General features: G+C 40.6%; 1 protein-coding gene across 2 annotated transcripts in view; it reads left to right on the plus strand.

Annotated features, from left to right (window-relative positions):
• The window catches only part of snx20 (sorting nexin 20), a 28188-nt gene extending 14008 nt beyond the window's left edge, over window positions 1-14180 (plus strand). For both annotated transcript variants that reach the window (XM_041192237.1, XM_041192238.1), the window contains exon 4: window positions 13021-14180. In XM_041192237.1, the coding sequence (XP_041048171.1) occupies window positions 13021-13692 (672 nt within the window). In that variant the 3' untranslated portion in view covers window positions 13693-14180. The remainder of the gene's footprint in view (window positions 1-13020) is intronic.
• Window positions 14181-14539: the final 359 nt, after the last annotated feature.

Consider the following 14539-nt stretch of genomic DNA (forward strand, 5'->3'; position numbering starts at 1 on the left):
GTTTGTCCTGCTCTTCATGACCTCTGTTCTCACAGTCAGGCTCAATTACCTAAGAAAGGCCTACCAGGCCACCCTTCCCTGGAAGCAACTTGTTTCGAGCTTCTAGATGAACAAAAGACATTTCAGTACTAGCCTGTAAACTATTGAAGCTTTAGGCAAATATAGGAAAGCTACAAAAAAGCGTGCAATTGCTCCAGCAGCCAGAAGAAATAATTCAGCAACTAACCTGTAAGTGGTGCATAATGGTTTAAGTAGCATTGGTGAGGGTTCTTCATGGCATTTGATGTGTTCAGCTGTGTGAAGTTAAGACAGATTGCAGGTTGGAGCTTGGCATTTTAAAAGGGCAGGACTGGAGTCAAATCAATGTGTCTCTCTTAGTAATGTCATATTCTGCCTGCTCTGCATGGTGGCCATTAGGTACAGGTGCATAAACCCTTTAACAAGATGGAGTCCGACACCAGAAGTATGCATGCTTATCTTGCGCCTTATTTACAACCATTAGGAGGCCATGTATAATTCTAGCAGGCACTTTAGAACCCAATTTCTCCCCATTATACTTATGAGCACCTATGATCACCTAGAACAAAGTCTACAAAGTAGAGGAAGAGGTTATGCCTCCCCTGAGTATACTGCAGATGTCAGCAACAGGACTAAATGTTTCATTTCCAGCATTCCCCCAAAACATCAATAATGTACAAATTAGGATATAAAGCAAGAAATATTTTCCATGCTTTTAAGAAATTTGATACCGAGTTAAAACAGAAAATGATACACAAAGGCTACAGACCAGGATCTGGAAAGTGGATTAAAATGAACGATTAGTTTCTTATGTCTCTTTTTTCGCTGGCGCAGACACGATGGGCTGAATGGCCTCTTTCTGCACTGTAACCTTTCTATGGTACTATGGTTCTAAAATAAGTTATAACTGTGTGTAGTTTCTGAAATTATTGACAGATACTCAGGAAGCACAGTGTCCTGAGAAACACTGCAGCGTTTGCATCTTGGAAATTTCACATGCTACATATTTCTTCAATTGTACATTTAAAAAAGGGAAGTGCTAGGGGAAGTTGGCTTTTTTTTCTGCTCCATTGATTTTCTCTCTTACCATTGCTTCAAACATACCATAGAGGAAATCCACTGAGGAGAATACAAAATACAGTTCTTCTGATTTCTTGCATTCAATAAATTAAACCTGGAATTGCAAACATATGGAATCATAAAAAATCTTTCAAATTCACAATATCCTTGTAAAGAAATTAACAAATGGTCAGTTATTATTTCGAAAAGGTGAGAGTCTTTTGGCATTTTTACTTTATATATTTTACACAGCTGGTGGTGTACATTCTTGTTGCTGTAGTGCTCACTTAAAATGATCACTGAGATGTTCAGAAAGCACTGAGAAGTTGCATTTCCCACTTACCACACAAACATATTGCTGTTCGCCCATATGTAAAATATAGCAGCCAGTTCTCAGGTTTCACCATGGAGTATCATTTTATTGTCCTTTCAGGATCAATCTATTTCCCGAAGCACAAAGCTTATTTATCAGATTACCACATGAATAGAATTTTCTTGGGAATCTAGAAAACAGAGGCATGGTATCAGGATAAGATGTCTATCATCTAGGACTGAAATGAAATAATAATCACATTCAATGGCAGAGTAGGCTCAAATACGACCTGCTCTTACTTCTACTTCTTACATTCTTATATTCTGATGTCCTTAAATCAAGTCTCAAAAGAATGCACCAAGTTACATTATAAATTGCAAGAGGAAAGTTTTAATTATAATCGAACTGATTCAGCTTACCTCTCCACTCCAGCACCCACCACCTGTGCTGGCTGACTCTTTTTTATATATATACCTGAATATAGTTAACTAAAAAATACCCAACACTTGTTCATCCTATTACTTAAACTATTCGGTGTTCAACATCCATCAACAGAACCTATTAGATACTAACGGATTCCCTTCTATTCTTCAAATTAAATTGATATGAAACAAAAACTATTCATAAGAAAAAATGCAAGATGATAACAGATTATTTTATCATACAATCAATCTTCAACATATTCCACATTCCCCCCATCTTGAAAGCAAAAAAAAAATTAATAAGATTGCAGCAAGAAAATTTCCATGTTCTCAGAATCCAATATAACACAAGGCATCCCTCTTCGAGGTTATCTAACAAATCTTTGGACAAGCAGTTCATTTTGTGAAACATTCCAATAATTTGTGACTTGCGTTGACCCATTTTTTTTCTGACATATCCTTCCTTTCCAACATCTCTTTCATACTCGCAAAATCAATCCTCAGCCTCTTTTCTGTAACACTCTTTGTCAAATGGGCTCTGTCCCAGAGCAAATGATTACCTACATAGTATTCTATAGGCACGTTTTTCCCTGGCTGCCTCTTAAAACGGCGTTGCTTTAAAATACTTGATGAATACATAACCACATCTGTCGCTTCTACCAGCACAAGTGTCACTGCAGCTGAGGTGCTTTCAACTACTCTCTTTATTTTCCTGCATTCCCATGCTAATGGAAATTATCATTTCTTCCCACAAAAAATATAATGAATCTTGCTGTGCTCGAATAACCATCAGGAAGGTTAATATGTGAGATGTCACTAAAAAATGATTAATTTGATCCCTTCTGGGTTACCCAGATCTGGAAATCAGAGCGCACATTCTTCTAAACTTAATTTCTTCAATGTCGTATTTGCTTAGAGCACTTCCCCAACAGAAGCATCCTTTATAATTTGATCTATCACAAATATTTCAAATGTCGTAGATTGCTTTCACAGGAAATCATCTATGCGCATTAAAAAAATGCCTGCTAGTTTTCCTTCATCGTACCAACAACCATTGCTAGATCTGTTTTTAGCTGAAGATAACCAGCTTTTAGTAAGACAGACCTAACTGAAAAATACTATACCCTGGATGCATCGTTTAGCCCGTAAGCATACTTGTTTAGCTTCCATAATTTCCCTCTATATCTCAACCTTCTTCTGAAGGCTTTAACAAACTGCTCTTTGAATCATTCCCCATGCAAAAATGCTGCTTTTATGTCGGTGGATTTACATTCCCTGACTATGCCACTATAAGGGCTAGGAAAATCCTCAAACTTACTTTTCCCGCTGTTGGGGAGCCTATTCTAACTTCCTGGTCACCCTGTTGTTCCTCAAAACCCTGAGTTTTAACTTTATATGTACCAAGAGAAAGTATTTTCTCTGTACATATCCACCTATGGGACAATGCTGGCTGTCCTTTGTCTAGTATCTCCATGTAAATGCCAAACTCTCTCCAACTATCAAATTCTTTTTGTTTTTCCTCCTTTACCAATTTAGCATTAACTTGTTAGTAGCCATTAGAGCTTCTCTACAGGGGCTCCTAGTTCTTGTGTTGTTCCTCACTTGTTCTTTGGTCCTTGCTCTTGTTAAATTACGTCACCTAATAGAACTCCCATCCGTATCTGGAGTACTACCACTTGGCTGTCCCTCCTGTGACTAGACTTCCTTTCACAAGTTCTTGATCTTTTCCTTGGGCTGTGATCACCAGTAGGCCCCCTGTCTGAACTTACACTATGTTTCCTGGCTTTCCACATTCTTACTTCCTTCTGCCAATCCATGGATCTGATATTCTGCCCCTTGTCTTGTACATTCAGCCAGTTTTTGTATTTCCTTGTGGGCTTTCCTGCCCTTCCTACTATGGTGGCTTCCCTCCACTCAATAGTTCCTTCTGGCATATATGCCATCATACTTCCAACTTTTGATAGTTGATCTTTGTGATAAATGGCCCTATCCCAATCTTCACTATTACTTGGTCTACCCTGAGTTAGCTCATTATCTGCCACAACCTGTTGTTCATACAGGTCAGGCATGTGTGCGAAGTGCATGTGCACCTTCAGTTTCCATCCTTTGTTTGAGTTCCATCAATGTGTAATCAGTGCCAGTAAGCCACGTAGAATGCACTCTAATAGTTTTTTACCATGTTGCAAAATTATCATTTTGCCATCAGTGCCTATAACTTTTCCTGGGCCTCTCCATTCTTTCTACCCTTCTTTTTTTATAATATTTCATTGTTAGGAAATAGAGATAGTTTAGTAAGTTATATTTGTATTTGTGTTTGTTAGGAATAAGGTATATCTTTAAGTTTAAGTTCAATTTTTATCTTTTTTAAAAGGTGAAACCTGGGATCTAGTTTCATGTTTAAGTGGAGACAGCAGATCTAAAGCTCTGTTTGTATACCAGCATTTCTAATGAGATTTTTAGGACTCTTGAACGAGAGTTAAAGCCAACAAGAGTAGAGAAAAGCTGTGCTGTTGCCTAGCAACAAAGGTCCAGCGAGGGAGACCCACCCACTCATACACAGACATGTACGGACAAGCAAAACTAAAACCGAAAGCAGTTTGAGTTCAGTTGGAAGCAGCCGCCGGAGAGACTGGACAGCACAGGGACAGATAGCAAGTCCCAAGCTGAAGTTGAAGCCAGGATTCTAGAGGGACTGGATGCTGGGAGAGGGAACTAATTGATAGGGGTGTAGCCCCCAACTATCTGGAGCATGTTTTTTGCATGTATTGCCCACAGTAGAGCAGTTGTCAATTTACAATTTGGTTGGTCAGCCAAAATTTTTCAAATCATTTCATCAATCACGGTGTGATTAATCTCACATATTCCATTACCGAAAGGGCTTTCTGCTGCTGTGTACATTGCTACAATATACAAATTTTCACACATGCTCCTGAATTCATCATTAGCAAATCCTCCTCCATTGTCTGTTAAGAATTTGGCTGGTGTTCCCAGCACCACTCCTATCCATCTTTCCATTATCTTATCGATAATTACTTCTTTGTCTTTACAATAAATTACCATTGACAGACTAAATCTAGTTGCCATGCCTACAAGATGTAGAAGAAAAATATCTTTTTCTTTATCCCATACTTTTGACATCCATTGCCATGGTTTCACTAAAGACTCTCACCAGTGGAAGACTAACTACTGATGCGATGGTGTTCTCCTTTTACTTTTTACAAGTAACATATTTTCACTAATATCCTCGAAGTCTAGTGTATTCCTCATCCTGTAACATTGCATCCTTTCACAGAATCTTCAACCTATGGCCAGAGGGATGTGCAAATTGTCAATGTAGTTTGGTAATAATTTCCCTCTTCTCCTTCAAATCCCTATCCCCAGTGTTCATTAATACCTCTTTAATATTCTGTCTAGAGATTTTTGTAAATTTTTTTATTCATTCACGGGATGTGGGATTCACTGGCTGGGCCAGCATTTATTGCCCATCCCTAGTTGCCCTTGAGCAGGTGGTGGTGAGCTGTCTTCTTTAACCACTGCAGTCCATGTGGTGTAGGTACACCCACAGTGCTGTTAAAAAGGCCTTAAAGGAATACAATAATGTCCTGACTGTGTAAATTGCAAATATACAGATCTAACAAAAACAATCGCTTTATCATGCTCCAAGTCCAACTTTATTTGGGCCTGTTTCATTGAGGGCTTACTTAACAGTAAAGTTGTTTCACTCGATACCACATCAGTACTGATAAAGTGATCTGCCCTTGCTATTTTACATGGAATTACTATTCTTTTTAGTGATATCAATGTGTTGCCACCACTGAACTTGAAACAATTACAACTGTCATACTCTTTGACTTTTCTTTGGTCTTCTTTACTGAAAGAATCCATGGAACCAGTTAGCCAGTCCACTCCACATACCATGGGCATACACCCACTATCTAGAACTGCGCAAGTGAACATATTCGCAACTAGGATACTCATTACTGGACTGAAGCTTCTGGTGACCAATCTGATTCCTTCTGATTGGTCATTATCGTCCTCCTCACCTTCTATATCTTCCATGTCACATGTTGTCTCAAAAATCCCATTTTTCATTTTTGGGCAATTCAATGCATAATGATACTTAGATTGGCATATGAAGCACCTGTTGACCGCTCCTTGGTTATTCCTGGGTTCACCATCCTTCCATTATTGCCTAACTCCTGTCGCCTATTATAGCTCCCAAAAAAGGCCTCTGCCCTCATACTTTTGTTTGTAATGCTTTTGTGCAGATGTTTGGGACCTATATTTGAACGTTCTCAAAATGCTGCTAGCATTGTATCCTTCATCTTTGGTGTCACTGCTGAAGAACCCATTTGCACCATAAAAACAGAGGGCAATGAACACCTCCTCAAAATTTTTTTAAGGCTTTGGACATTTGATCCATAAGTGTATCTCTCTCTTTGAATCTAACTCCAGTTAAAACCCACAACCTATCCAGGTTTCATATTCTAGCACAGTTCAATAATTTAAAGGCAATTACTGATTCAGGAATTTCCAAGTGAAATCATTGCAATCTCACATTCAGTCAGTTAAACTCCATGGATGGAGGATGAACCCAAGAATAATCACTGTAACACTCATCAGTTTGCAGCCTGTGACAGAGGGGTGAAAAGCTCTGGAACACTTGGTGACACTTTCGTGCCTCTGCAGTGCTTGAGTGGGCAGATAAGCTAGGAACCCGAATCCAATTATATCAATATGGCTGCGCCTGAACTGTCGCAGCTGCAGAGGAATGGTCACTTTATACAAGGTTTCCCCAAGTGTGGCTGCTTCCCTCCCCACCTCCCCCCACCACACCACCCTGCATGTGACTAGGTCCCACATAGGTGTGTGTCTCTGCGCTGGTGGAGGGTGTGGGTGAGCACTGTGATGGGTCTTCAATTAGGGTTTCAGCAGATTCCTCTTCTAAGATGTCTTCAGGGCTTGAGTTGAGGCCCTGGGTTGTGGATTCCCTTGGTTGTTTCCCAGATGTGCCTGTGAAAGCAAGGAGAGGTAATTAGTGCATGGCAGTGACCTGTGAAACAGGACAGACCATTCACAACATGGTTATCTGATGGAGGTTGCACTGCTGGATCCTCACTTGGTGGAGCACCGCCGACCTCACTGTCAGCACAGGAACAGTCCAGATCCAGCTGGATGAATTGCGCCAGACAGCTGGATGACTCTATTTTCAAAGTCTGTTAGAACCTTAATAAGAACATAAGGACATAAGAAATAGGAGCAGACTGTTCAGCCCCTCAAGCCTGCCCTACCATTCAATAAGATCATGGCTAATCTGCCCCACGCTTCAACTCCTCTTTTGTGCTAGCTCCTCATAGCCCTCAACTCCCTGATATTTCAAAAATCTATTTATCTCTTCTTTAAATACTGATTCCTCCACCAGACTGCGAGCTCTCCCTCTTGTTGTGTACCAGCTTGTCCTGCATGAGTACAGATAGAGTGTAAGCAGGACGCTTGACAGGTCAGATAATAGGGATGCCTGGCATGTATGGGTGGTGAGTGCCATGGATGGGATGAGGACAATGACTGTATGTGTGAGAGAATGAATGGTGCTGTCTCTTGCACTGGCAGGGAGTGAGATCCCAGTGGATGTGTGATGGGTTTGTGAGTGTGTGAGTTGAGAGTGATGAGAAGAGTGACTTACCCTGGTGAAATGGAGGAGATCCATTCATCCTCTTTTTTATTCGTTCGTGGGATGTGAGCATCGCTGGCTCAGCCAGCATTTATTGCCCTTGTTCAGAGGGCATTTAAGAGTCAACCACATTTCTGTGGAACTGGAGTCACATGTAGGCCAGGCCAGGTAAGGACGGCAGATTTCCTTCCCCAATGGATGTTAGTGAACCAGATGGGTTTTTATGACAATCAGCAATGGTTTCATAGTTAGACTTAATTCCAGATTTTTATTGGATTAAAATTCAACCATCTGCCATGGTGGGATTCGAACCTGGGTCCCAGAGCATTACCCTGAGTTTCTGGAATACCAGCCCAGTAACAATATCACTATGCCACCACCTCCCCCACTCCACTGCCTCTTTCGGCACTGGGTGGCTGTCTTCTTTTGCAAGGTGTTGGTGCTGATCACCGCTGCCACCGCTTCCCATGCTGTGTTGGTGACCTCGCTTGCAGGCCTTCACCCAGAGTGGGATTAGAGGACATCCAGAGGCCCTCCACAGCATCCAAGTGGCATTCGAGGGACACATCACTGAATAGGAGGGGCTGCAGTCTTCTTGCCTTTCAGGGTCATGTCTTCTGTACAGCAGTCTTGGGCTGGAAGCACCGAGAGGTGTGTGTGCAGCTGCACTTTAAATATAGCGCCCGGTGTGAGGAAGCGGAAAGGTAACGGTGTGCCGGACAAATGAGAGCCCACCTGCTATGGAAACTTAATGTTTCTGGATCTGCATGATTAATGAGTTTGAATTGGGACAATACGGCGTGAAAAGCCGCCATTGCGGCCAGCAGGTAAAATGTTCTTTTTCCCGCCTGCTACTGCACTTAGTGCAAACCTAGAGCCCTTAGTTTCCAGTCTTCACTTTCAGACAACTATTCTGTGCTACCAAATATTAGTGGAATTCCCAAGCTTGATTGTAAAGAAGATACCATGCTAGGATATTTTAGCAGAGACTATTTATTGCTCACCACAGAGCTTACTTCTCCATCTAGCACCCACCGCCTGTGCTTTTCTTTTGATGAAACCAATTAAACTAAATTAGGAAAAACGAGGGACAAAACAAGATGCAGCCCCCACCACCAGTGCTGGCTGACTCTTCTTTCTATACACATCTGATTATAATTAACTAATCAATGTCCACCACCTTAAACTACTGGGTATTTAACATACATCAACAGAAACTAATAGATACTAACACTAGTTCCTTCTTCTGCTTCTAAGAGCAGCCGCCTACTAAAATATACTTTGTACCATTTGTGTCTTCACCTGTTACAGCTTTTAGATCCGCCTCAAACTAATTTTACTGAAAATGATTGTCAGATGGTATGGAACCATTTTGTAACCACTTCCCCATTAATAAGAGAAATGAGCTACATGTGATATACTTTAAAACCATTATTTTAAGCAACAAAAAGAACTTCTGGGAAAACTTAATGTCCAGTTGAACACACACGATAGAGTTTTGTGTTAAAGAAAAAATATAATGTGAAGTAACTATGAAGAATGTTGATACTTACCTTCTTTAAACCGTAAGAAATGGTTTCATTTCTCTGCTGTACAGCTCTTCAGTAATTTATTTTCAGGGATTGACACAGAGTTCTATATTTCCATTTTAGTGGAATTCCTGTGTTTGTTGGAGCAAGTATTCAGCAAAAACTGCTAACGTTGCCCAAGATTGGTCACTGGCCCAGTAAAATGTGTGGGCAAGGGAGAGGACATTTAGCATTTACTTTGTTTTTCGAATAAAGGAATAGCTTCATTCAAACAGCTTTTACCTGAGCCAAATGCAATTTTTTCCCAAATAAATGACATTTACTATGAAAAATAAACAAAAGACCATTTAAAAAAAACATACTTTTCCACCTTGTTGAGGTTAGTCAGAATTATAGCCACAATACATTGTGTGCTGATATTCGTTGTCTATTTCATGTTTCTGCTGAGGTTGAATGAACTTCTTTTGTACATTAGCTGACAGTGTGGACTAAATATTGTTGGGAAGTTGCACCATTCAAATGATGCGTTAACAATGCTCAACTTTATTCATTTGTAAAAAAAAAATCCAGCAATTAGCAGAGTAAAAGAGATAGGTGATGAGTTCTCATCCTCTGCAAATTGCTGGATGATTTATAGCTTTCCATCATTATCCTTGCCAAAGCCAATAATAAAAGTTTATTCTTGCCATTGGGATCCCTATTCAACTTAATGGCGATTGTGAAATCCCTGGATTTACAACATTATTAAGAATTATTCCCACAGCAGTCATTTATGACTGGTAAGCAATTTCGTAGAGGACCCTATAATGAAATGATTGATGCTCCTTACATGTCACTCAACATTAGAGGCCTTTCAAGGGACCAGCACAGCTGTGGTGTCTCATGCCAGCAGATAGTGGATTGTTCTTCGACGATATGGGGATAATGCTATGGATTGTCAAAGAGACTAACCCTCCACATAAGCACCTCCTGCACCAGCGACCCCATCACAGTATTCCACCACACATGGAAAGGAGTGCCAGGCTGCTCTGTCATTGCCTCAAATCATATGTGTCACCTTGGTTTCCTCTGCCTGTTATTCCTTAGTTTCTTGTGTTGAGAAAAGCTGAGAAGCCTTTTGAACCTCCCTAAATCATTCACAATTTTTGTCTCCCTATTCTGGTACTTGCCTTTAATTGTTTCCATCCCTTTAAATCTCACTCACATGACTAGCCTGTCACAATCTGCACTTGAAGCAAAGTTAATGGGCAGACATTGAAAAGATTAGGTGCAAACAGCAAACACTTACCCAAAGTGTTTAGGTGAGGCCCTACCATGAAAATGATTTGGGCTTCTTACGACAGCCATCGGCAGGTGTAATGCAGCCACTACCTGTCAAATGTGCGATCCATTTGAAAATAGCGGCCCCGTCCCAAGTGTTAAATTATAGCACAATTGTGGAGATTTGACAACCAGACTTTTAATTTTACCCAGTCTACAACATGTAGTCTATATGTCTAAAACCAGCTGGTTTGAATTATGAGAAACTAGTTGAATTTCAGAAGGTGTGTGGAGGGCTACTAATGTACAACTGATTTTTTTTTCCAGGACATTAGGAAAGCCAGATGCATAAAAATCCTCACATTTGATATATTGCTGCTGGAGGACTCAAGGGGAAATGTGTATAATGACCTCAATAGATGCTGCTATGACTCATGGCTCACATTTTGCCATGGAAGACTGGTGGCTGACAGCTGTTATTAGATGGGGCCACCCGATGACAAAATGCAAATATATGTCCCTGTTTGATGCTGGCATATTCTACAGTCCAAATGGAAATAACTCATCTCCCCAATGATAGTGTAATTGTAACTCTATGCTTAGTTTTCAATTTGTCACAAACATTTTTTGATACTATTGTATAAAAAGAACATTTACAACAGGATTTAACCCTTAACTTTTCACCCATCGATTATGGACGAGTGGCTATTGTAGATCTTTCAATGATAAAGTTATTCTTCGAAGCTCTAAAAACTCTTATGATTACCAAGATGTAGAAATAATATCGCTTTGTTTAATACATTCACATTGTGTTTAATCACAATCACAATTTAAAAAATCACTTGGGGAAGAATTTTCCGGTGCCTGCTCGCTGACATGTAAAAAGATGCGCGGTGACATCGGATGGGCATCCCATCACTGCCGGTCATTTAGATTTTCAGCCGAGTCGGCAGCTTGCCCACCGAACTGTCAAAGGCCTATTAAGGCCAGTTAAAAACTAATCAAAACAATTACATGAGCTGCCCGTCCAACGAGTGGAACGAGGTTTCATGAAGTGTTTTAAAATTCAATAAAAATTATTTTAAAAATTAATTGACATGTCCCAGCTCATGTGACACTGTCATGTGAGGGGACATGATTTAAAAGTTTTTTTTCCCCTTTTTTTAAATTTTAAAACCTTAAGATGATCTCCCTGAGTCACCCCTGTGCCTCAGGGAGATGTCTGTGCTCTCTTGCGTGCATGCGTGCAAGAGCACAGGCCCTGGCTCAGCCTCCATCATCCCCCAACCAAACTTCTCCCCCCCCCACCTGCATAGGGAGTGCACAGAGCTTCCGGGTGAGCCTTAATTGTCCCACCCACATAAAATAGCAGTGTGGACCCGAGCGGGGGTGCTGATTGGGTTTGTGCTTGCTTCCGCCCGCCCCTGCACAGCACCCCCACACACTCCCCCTACTCCCACACCCCACTGAGGGAGGGATCATTCAGCCCTTGGAAAAAAAGTTGCTTTACTTCACACTGAATTATCATTCTCCCATCAGAGAGATCCACAAAGGTTATATCTCCCTCCTTGCATGGTTGTGGTGTCAGGATAACAAGTCTTGCTATGTTGTGGGTAAATTCCAAACAGCAAATTAGTTGTTATTCTTATTGAACATGCTGTTTTGAATGTTTTTCAGTCAGTTGTGGGGTTTTACTTGGAGCTGGTGTACTTGGTCACCGCCTTGGTGCCCTCCGACAAGGTGTGCTTGGCCAGTTCCCCGGGCAGCAGCAGGCGCACGGCGGTCTGGATCTCCCGGGAGCTGATGGTGCTGCGCTTGTTGTAATGGGCCAGGTGGGAAGCCTCACCCGCGATGCACTCGAAAATATCGTTCACAAACGAGTTCATGATGCTCATAGCCTTGGAGGAGATGCCGGTGTCGGGGTGAACCTGCTTCATCACTTTGTAGATGTAGATGGAGTAACTTTCTTTCCTGGATCTTTTCCTCTTCTTGCCGCCCTTCGCGGGCAACTTTTTCTGCGCTTTCTTGGCTCCCTTCTTGGAAACCTGCACTTTCTTCTCGTCAGCCATGATCACAAACAGCTTCAGACACAGAATGTGACCTTTACATCCCATCCAATAACACATTGAAAGCTCTTCATTCAACTACCAATAAGCTCCTATTGGTGCACAGCTGCAGTTTCTTAAGAGTTTTGTTCCATTTCAGTCTGACGATTCCAATGCAACTTCTACTGTGAAAGTGTATACCCAGAAATCGACAACTGTGCAGGTGGAAGAAAGTGTCAGAAATCTTCTACTTTAGTTAAAAATCCATTTCTTCGTTTGCTCTTTGCTCATATTGCAGATTGGAATAGTGCCTTTGGGGAGATATTTTCCTCCACTTGCTAATTCTGTTCCCTGCTTTATATTCACATCCATTTTAGTGCTAAAATTAGTTAGGGAGGAAAACATAGCCATTAATTAATAACACAAATCCCACAAACCTCAGTGGGGTAGAGCTTCTGAATTGTATTTATGTAAAAAGGGATCTGAAATTCTCTAAAGATGTTATGGTGCAGAATCACAATTTTGCTCTGTGCTGCACCAAATAGGCCTAGCAAAGAAAATAAAATTATACTGTCTGAGCCGAAATCTTTGAATAATCCCACACCATTGTAAGAGTATTCATGTCATCTCTTTATTTTCCAATCAAACATGTGACATTAGTTGAAACTCACAACAATCTGATCAGTATTTTTTGCCTCCCCAGGTGTATAAAGTGGTGGTGATAAAGTCTGGCACCTATGATGGCAGCCAAGCTTATGTTGAACGTCGATATTCAGACTTTGAAAAATTACATAAAAACATCTTGAAAAATTTTAAAGAAGAGATAGAAGAAATTATATTCCCAAAGAAAATCGTGGCCAGGAACTTCATGCAGGAGAAGATCATTGAACGCAAATTGGCATTCATGGACTACTTACGACAGTTGTACGCAATCAAAGACATCCGTGAATCAGATGAATTTATTGAGTTCTTCTTCCTACCAGAGGTGCAAGAAGGATACAGCTGCCTTAGAAGTGGGCAGTATACCAGTGCTTTGAATTGTCTTCTGAATGTACTTAGCTTGCAGGAAAAACTGTGTATGCGTTACTATGATCGGCTTGTTCTTACACTCAGCGCTATCAGTGTGTGCTGCAGAGATTTGGGTAATATAGAGGGTGCCTACCAATTCTGTGAGAAAAGTGGAATTATTTTGCACAGCTACAGTCGCCACAAGTACCTTATTCCTTTGTTGAAGTTTCAGCTAACTCTAGGTAATGAGCTGGGCAAGAACATGAGGCACCTTCAGCAAAAGGTGACTGAATTAGAGGAACTACATGGCTGCCAAAGCAACCTGCCTTCACTGAAAGAGCTAGTGGTTCAGGAATACATACAATAAGGCTTAAGTCCCCAGATCCCAAATAAATTGTTTTTGGACAGTTAACTAAATTGCTAAAAAGGTTATTGCCGCATTTTTGCTAAAATATTTTCTGTGCATTTTTTGAAATCCTACTAGGTGCAGTCAATGCTATCAAATAAAGGTAATTTTCCAATAAAAACCTTGATAATTAATTTTCTCTCCACTCTCCCATGTGTATAGATACATACAAAGAGGTCTAAGATCATCTGAAAACTGTAGGGTGCATTAACCATAAAATCTGCAGCTTCTCCATACAAGGTCTGTCTTGTGGATGATTGATAACCCAGATTCTAGGCTTCGTGGTTTAAAAGAAATATAAATTGAGCTCCCTAATTTTTTCCATGGGCAATTAAATAATACTGATCCTGTTTGGATTTGCAACAAAGAATTGCAAGCATTGGACGTTTGATTGAAACATAGCCTTTGAATAAGAAAATTAATCATTAAACCAAATATATTAACAATGATTTGTAATCTCTCCAATTATCACAGTCATACCCTATGATATAATCACTATGAAATACCAGCTGTCCCTGACTTTATTTTTATTGTTACATCAAAACCTGATTATAGTCAGTGTTTTTTCAATGGTGACCTATTGAATGGAATCGATTTCCACTTTATTAGATCTCAGTGATACTTCCCTTTGCAAAATTACTAAAACAATTCAAATTCCTTGATGCACAGATTAAACAGCTGTTATTAAAGGCTACAAAAGATATAGGCCAGAACTTACCCCCATTGGGAGCATTGTGCAGGGGTGGGTGTGAACCCGATTGGCGCCCCTGATCAGGTCTGCGCCGTCCTTTTACGTGGGCAGGCCAAT

Source organism: Carcharodon carcharias, chromosome 7, assembly GCF_017639515.1.
Source record: "Carcharodon carcharias isolate sCarCar2 chromosome 7, sCarCar2.pri, whole genome shotgun sequence".
NCBI classification, from domain to species: Eukaryota; Metazoa; Chordata; class Chondrichthyes; order Lamniformes; family Lamnidae; genus Carcharodon; species Carcharodon carcharias.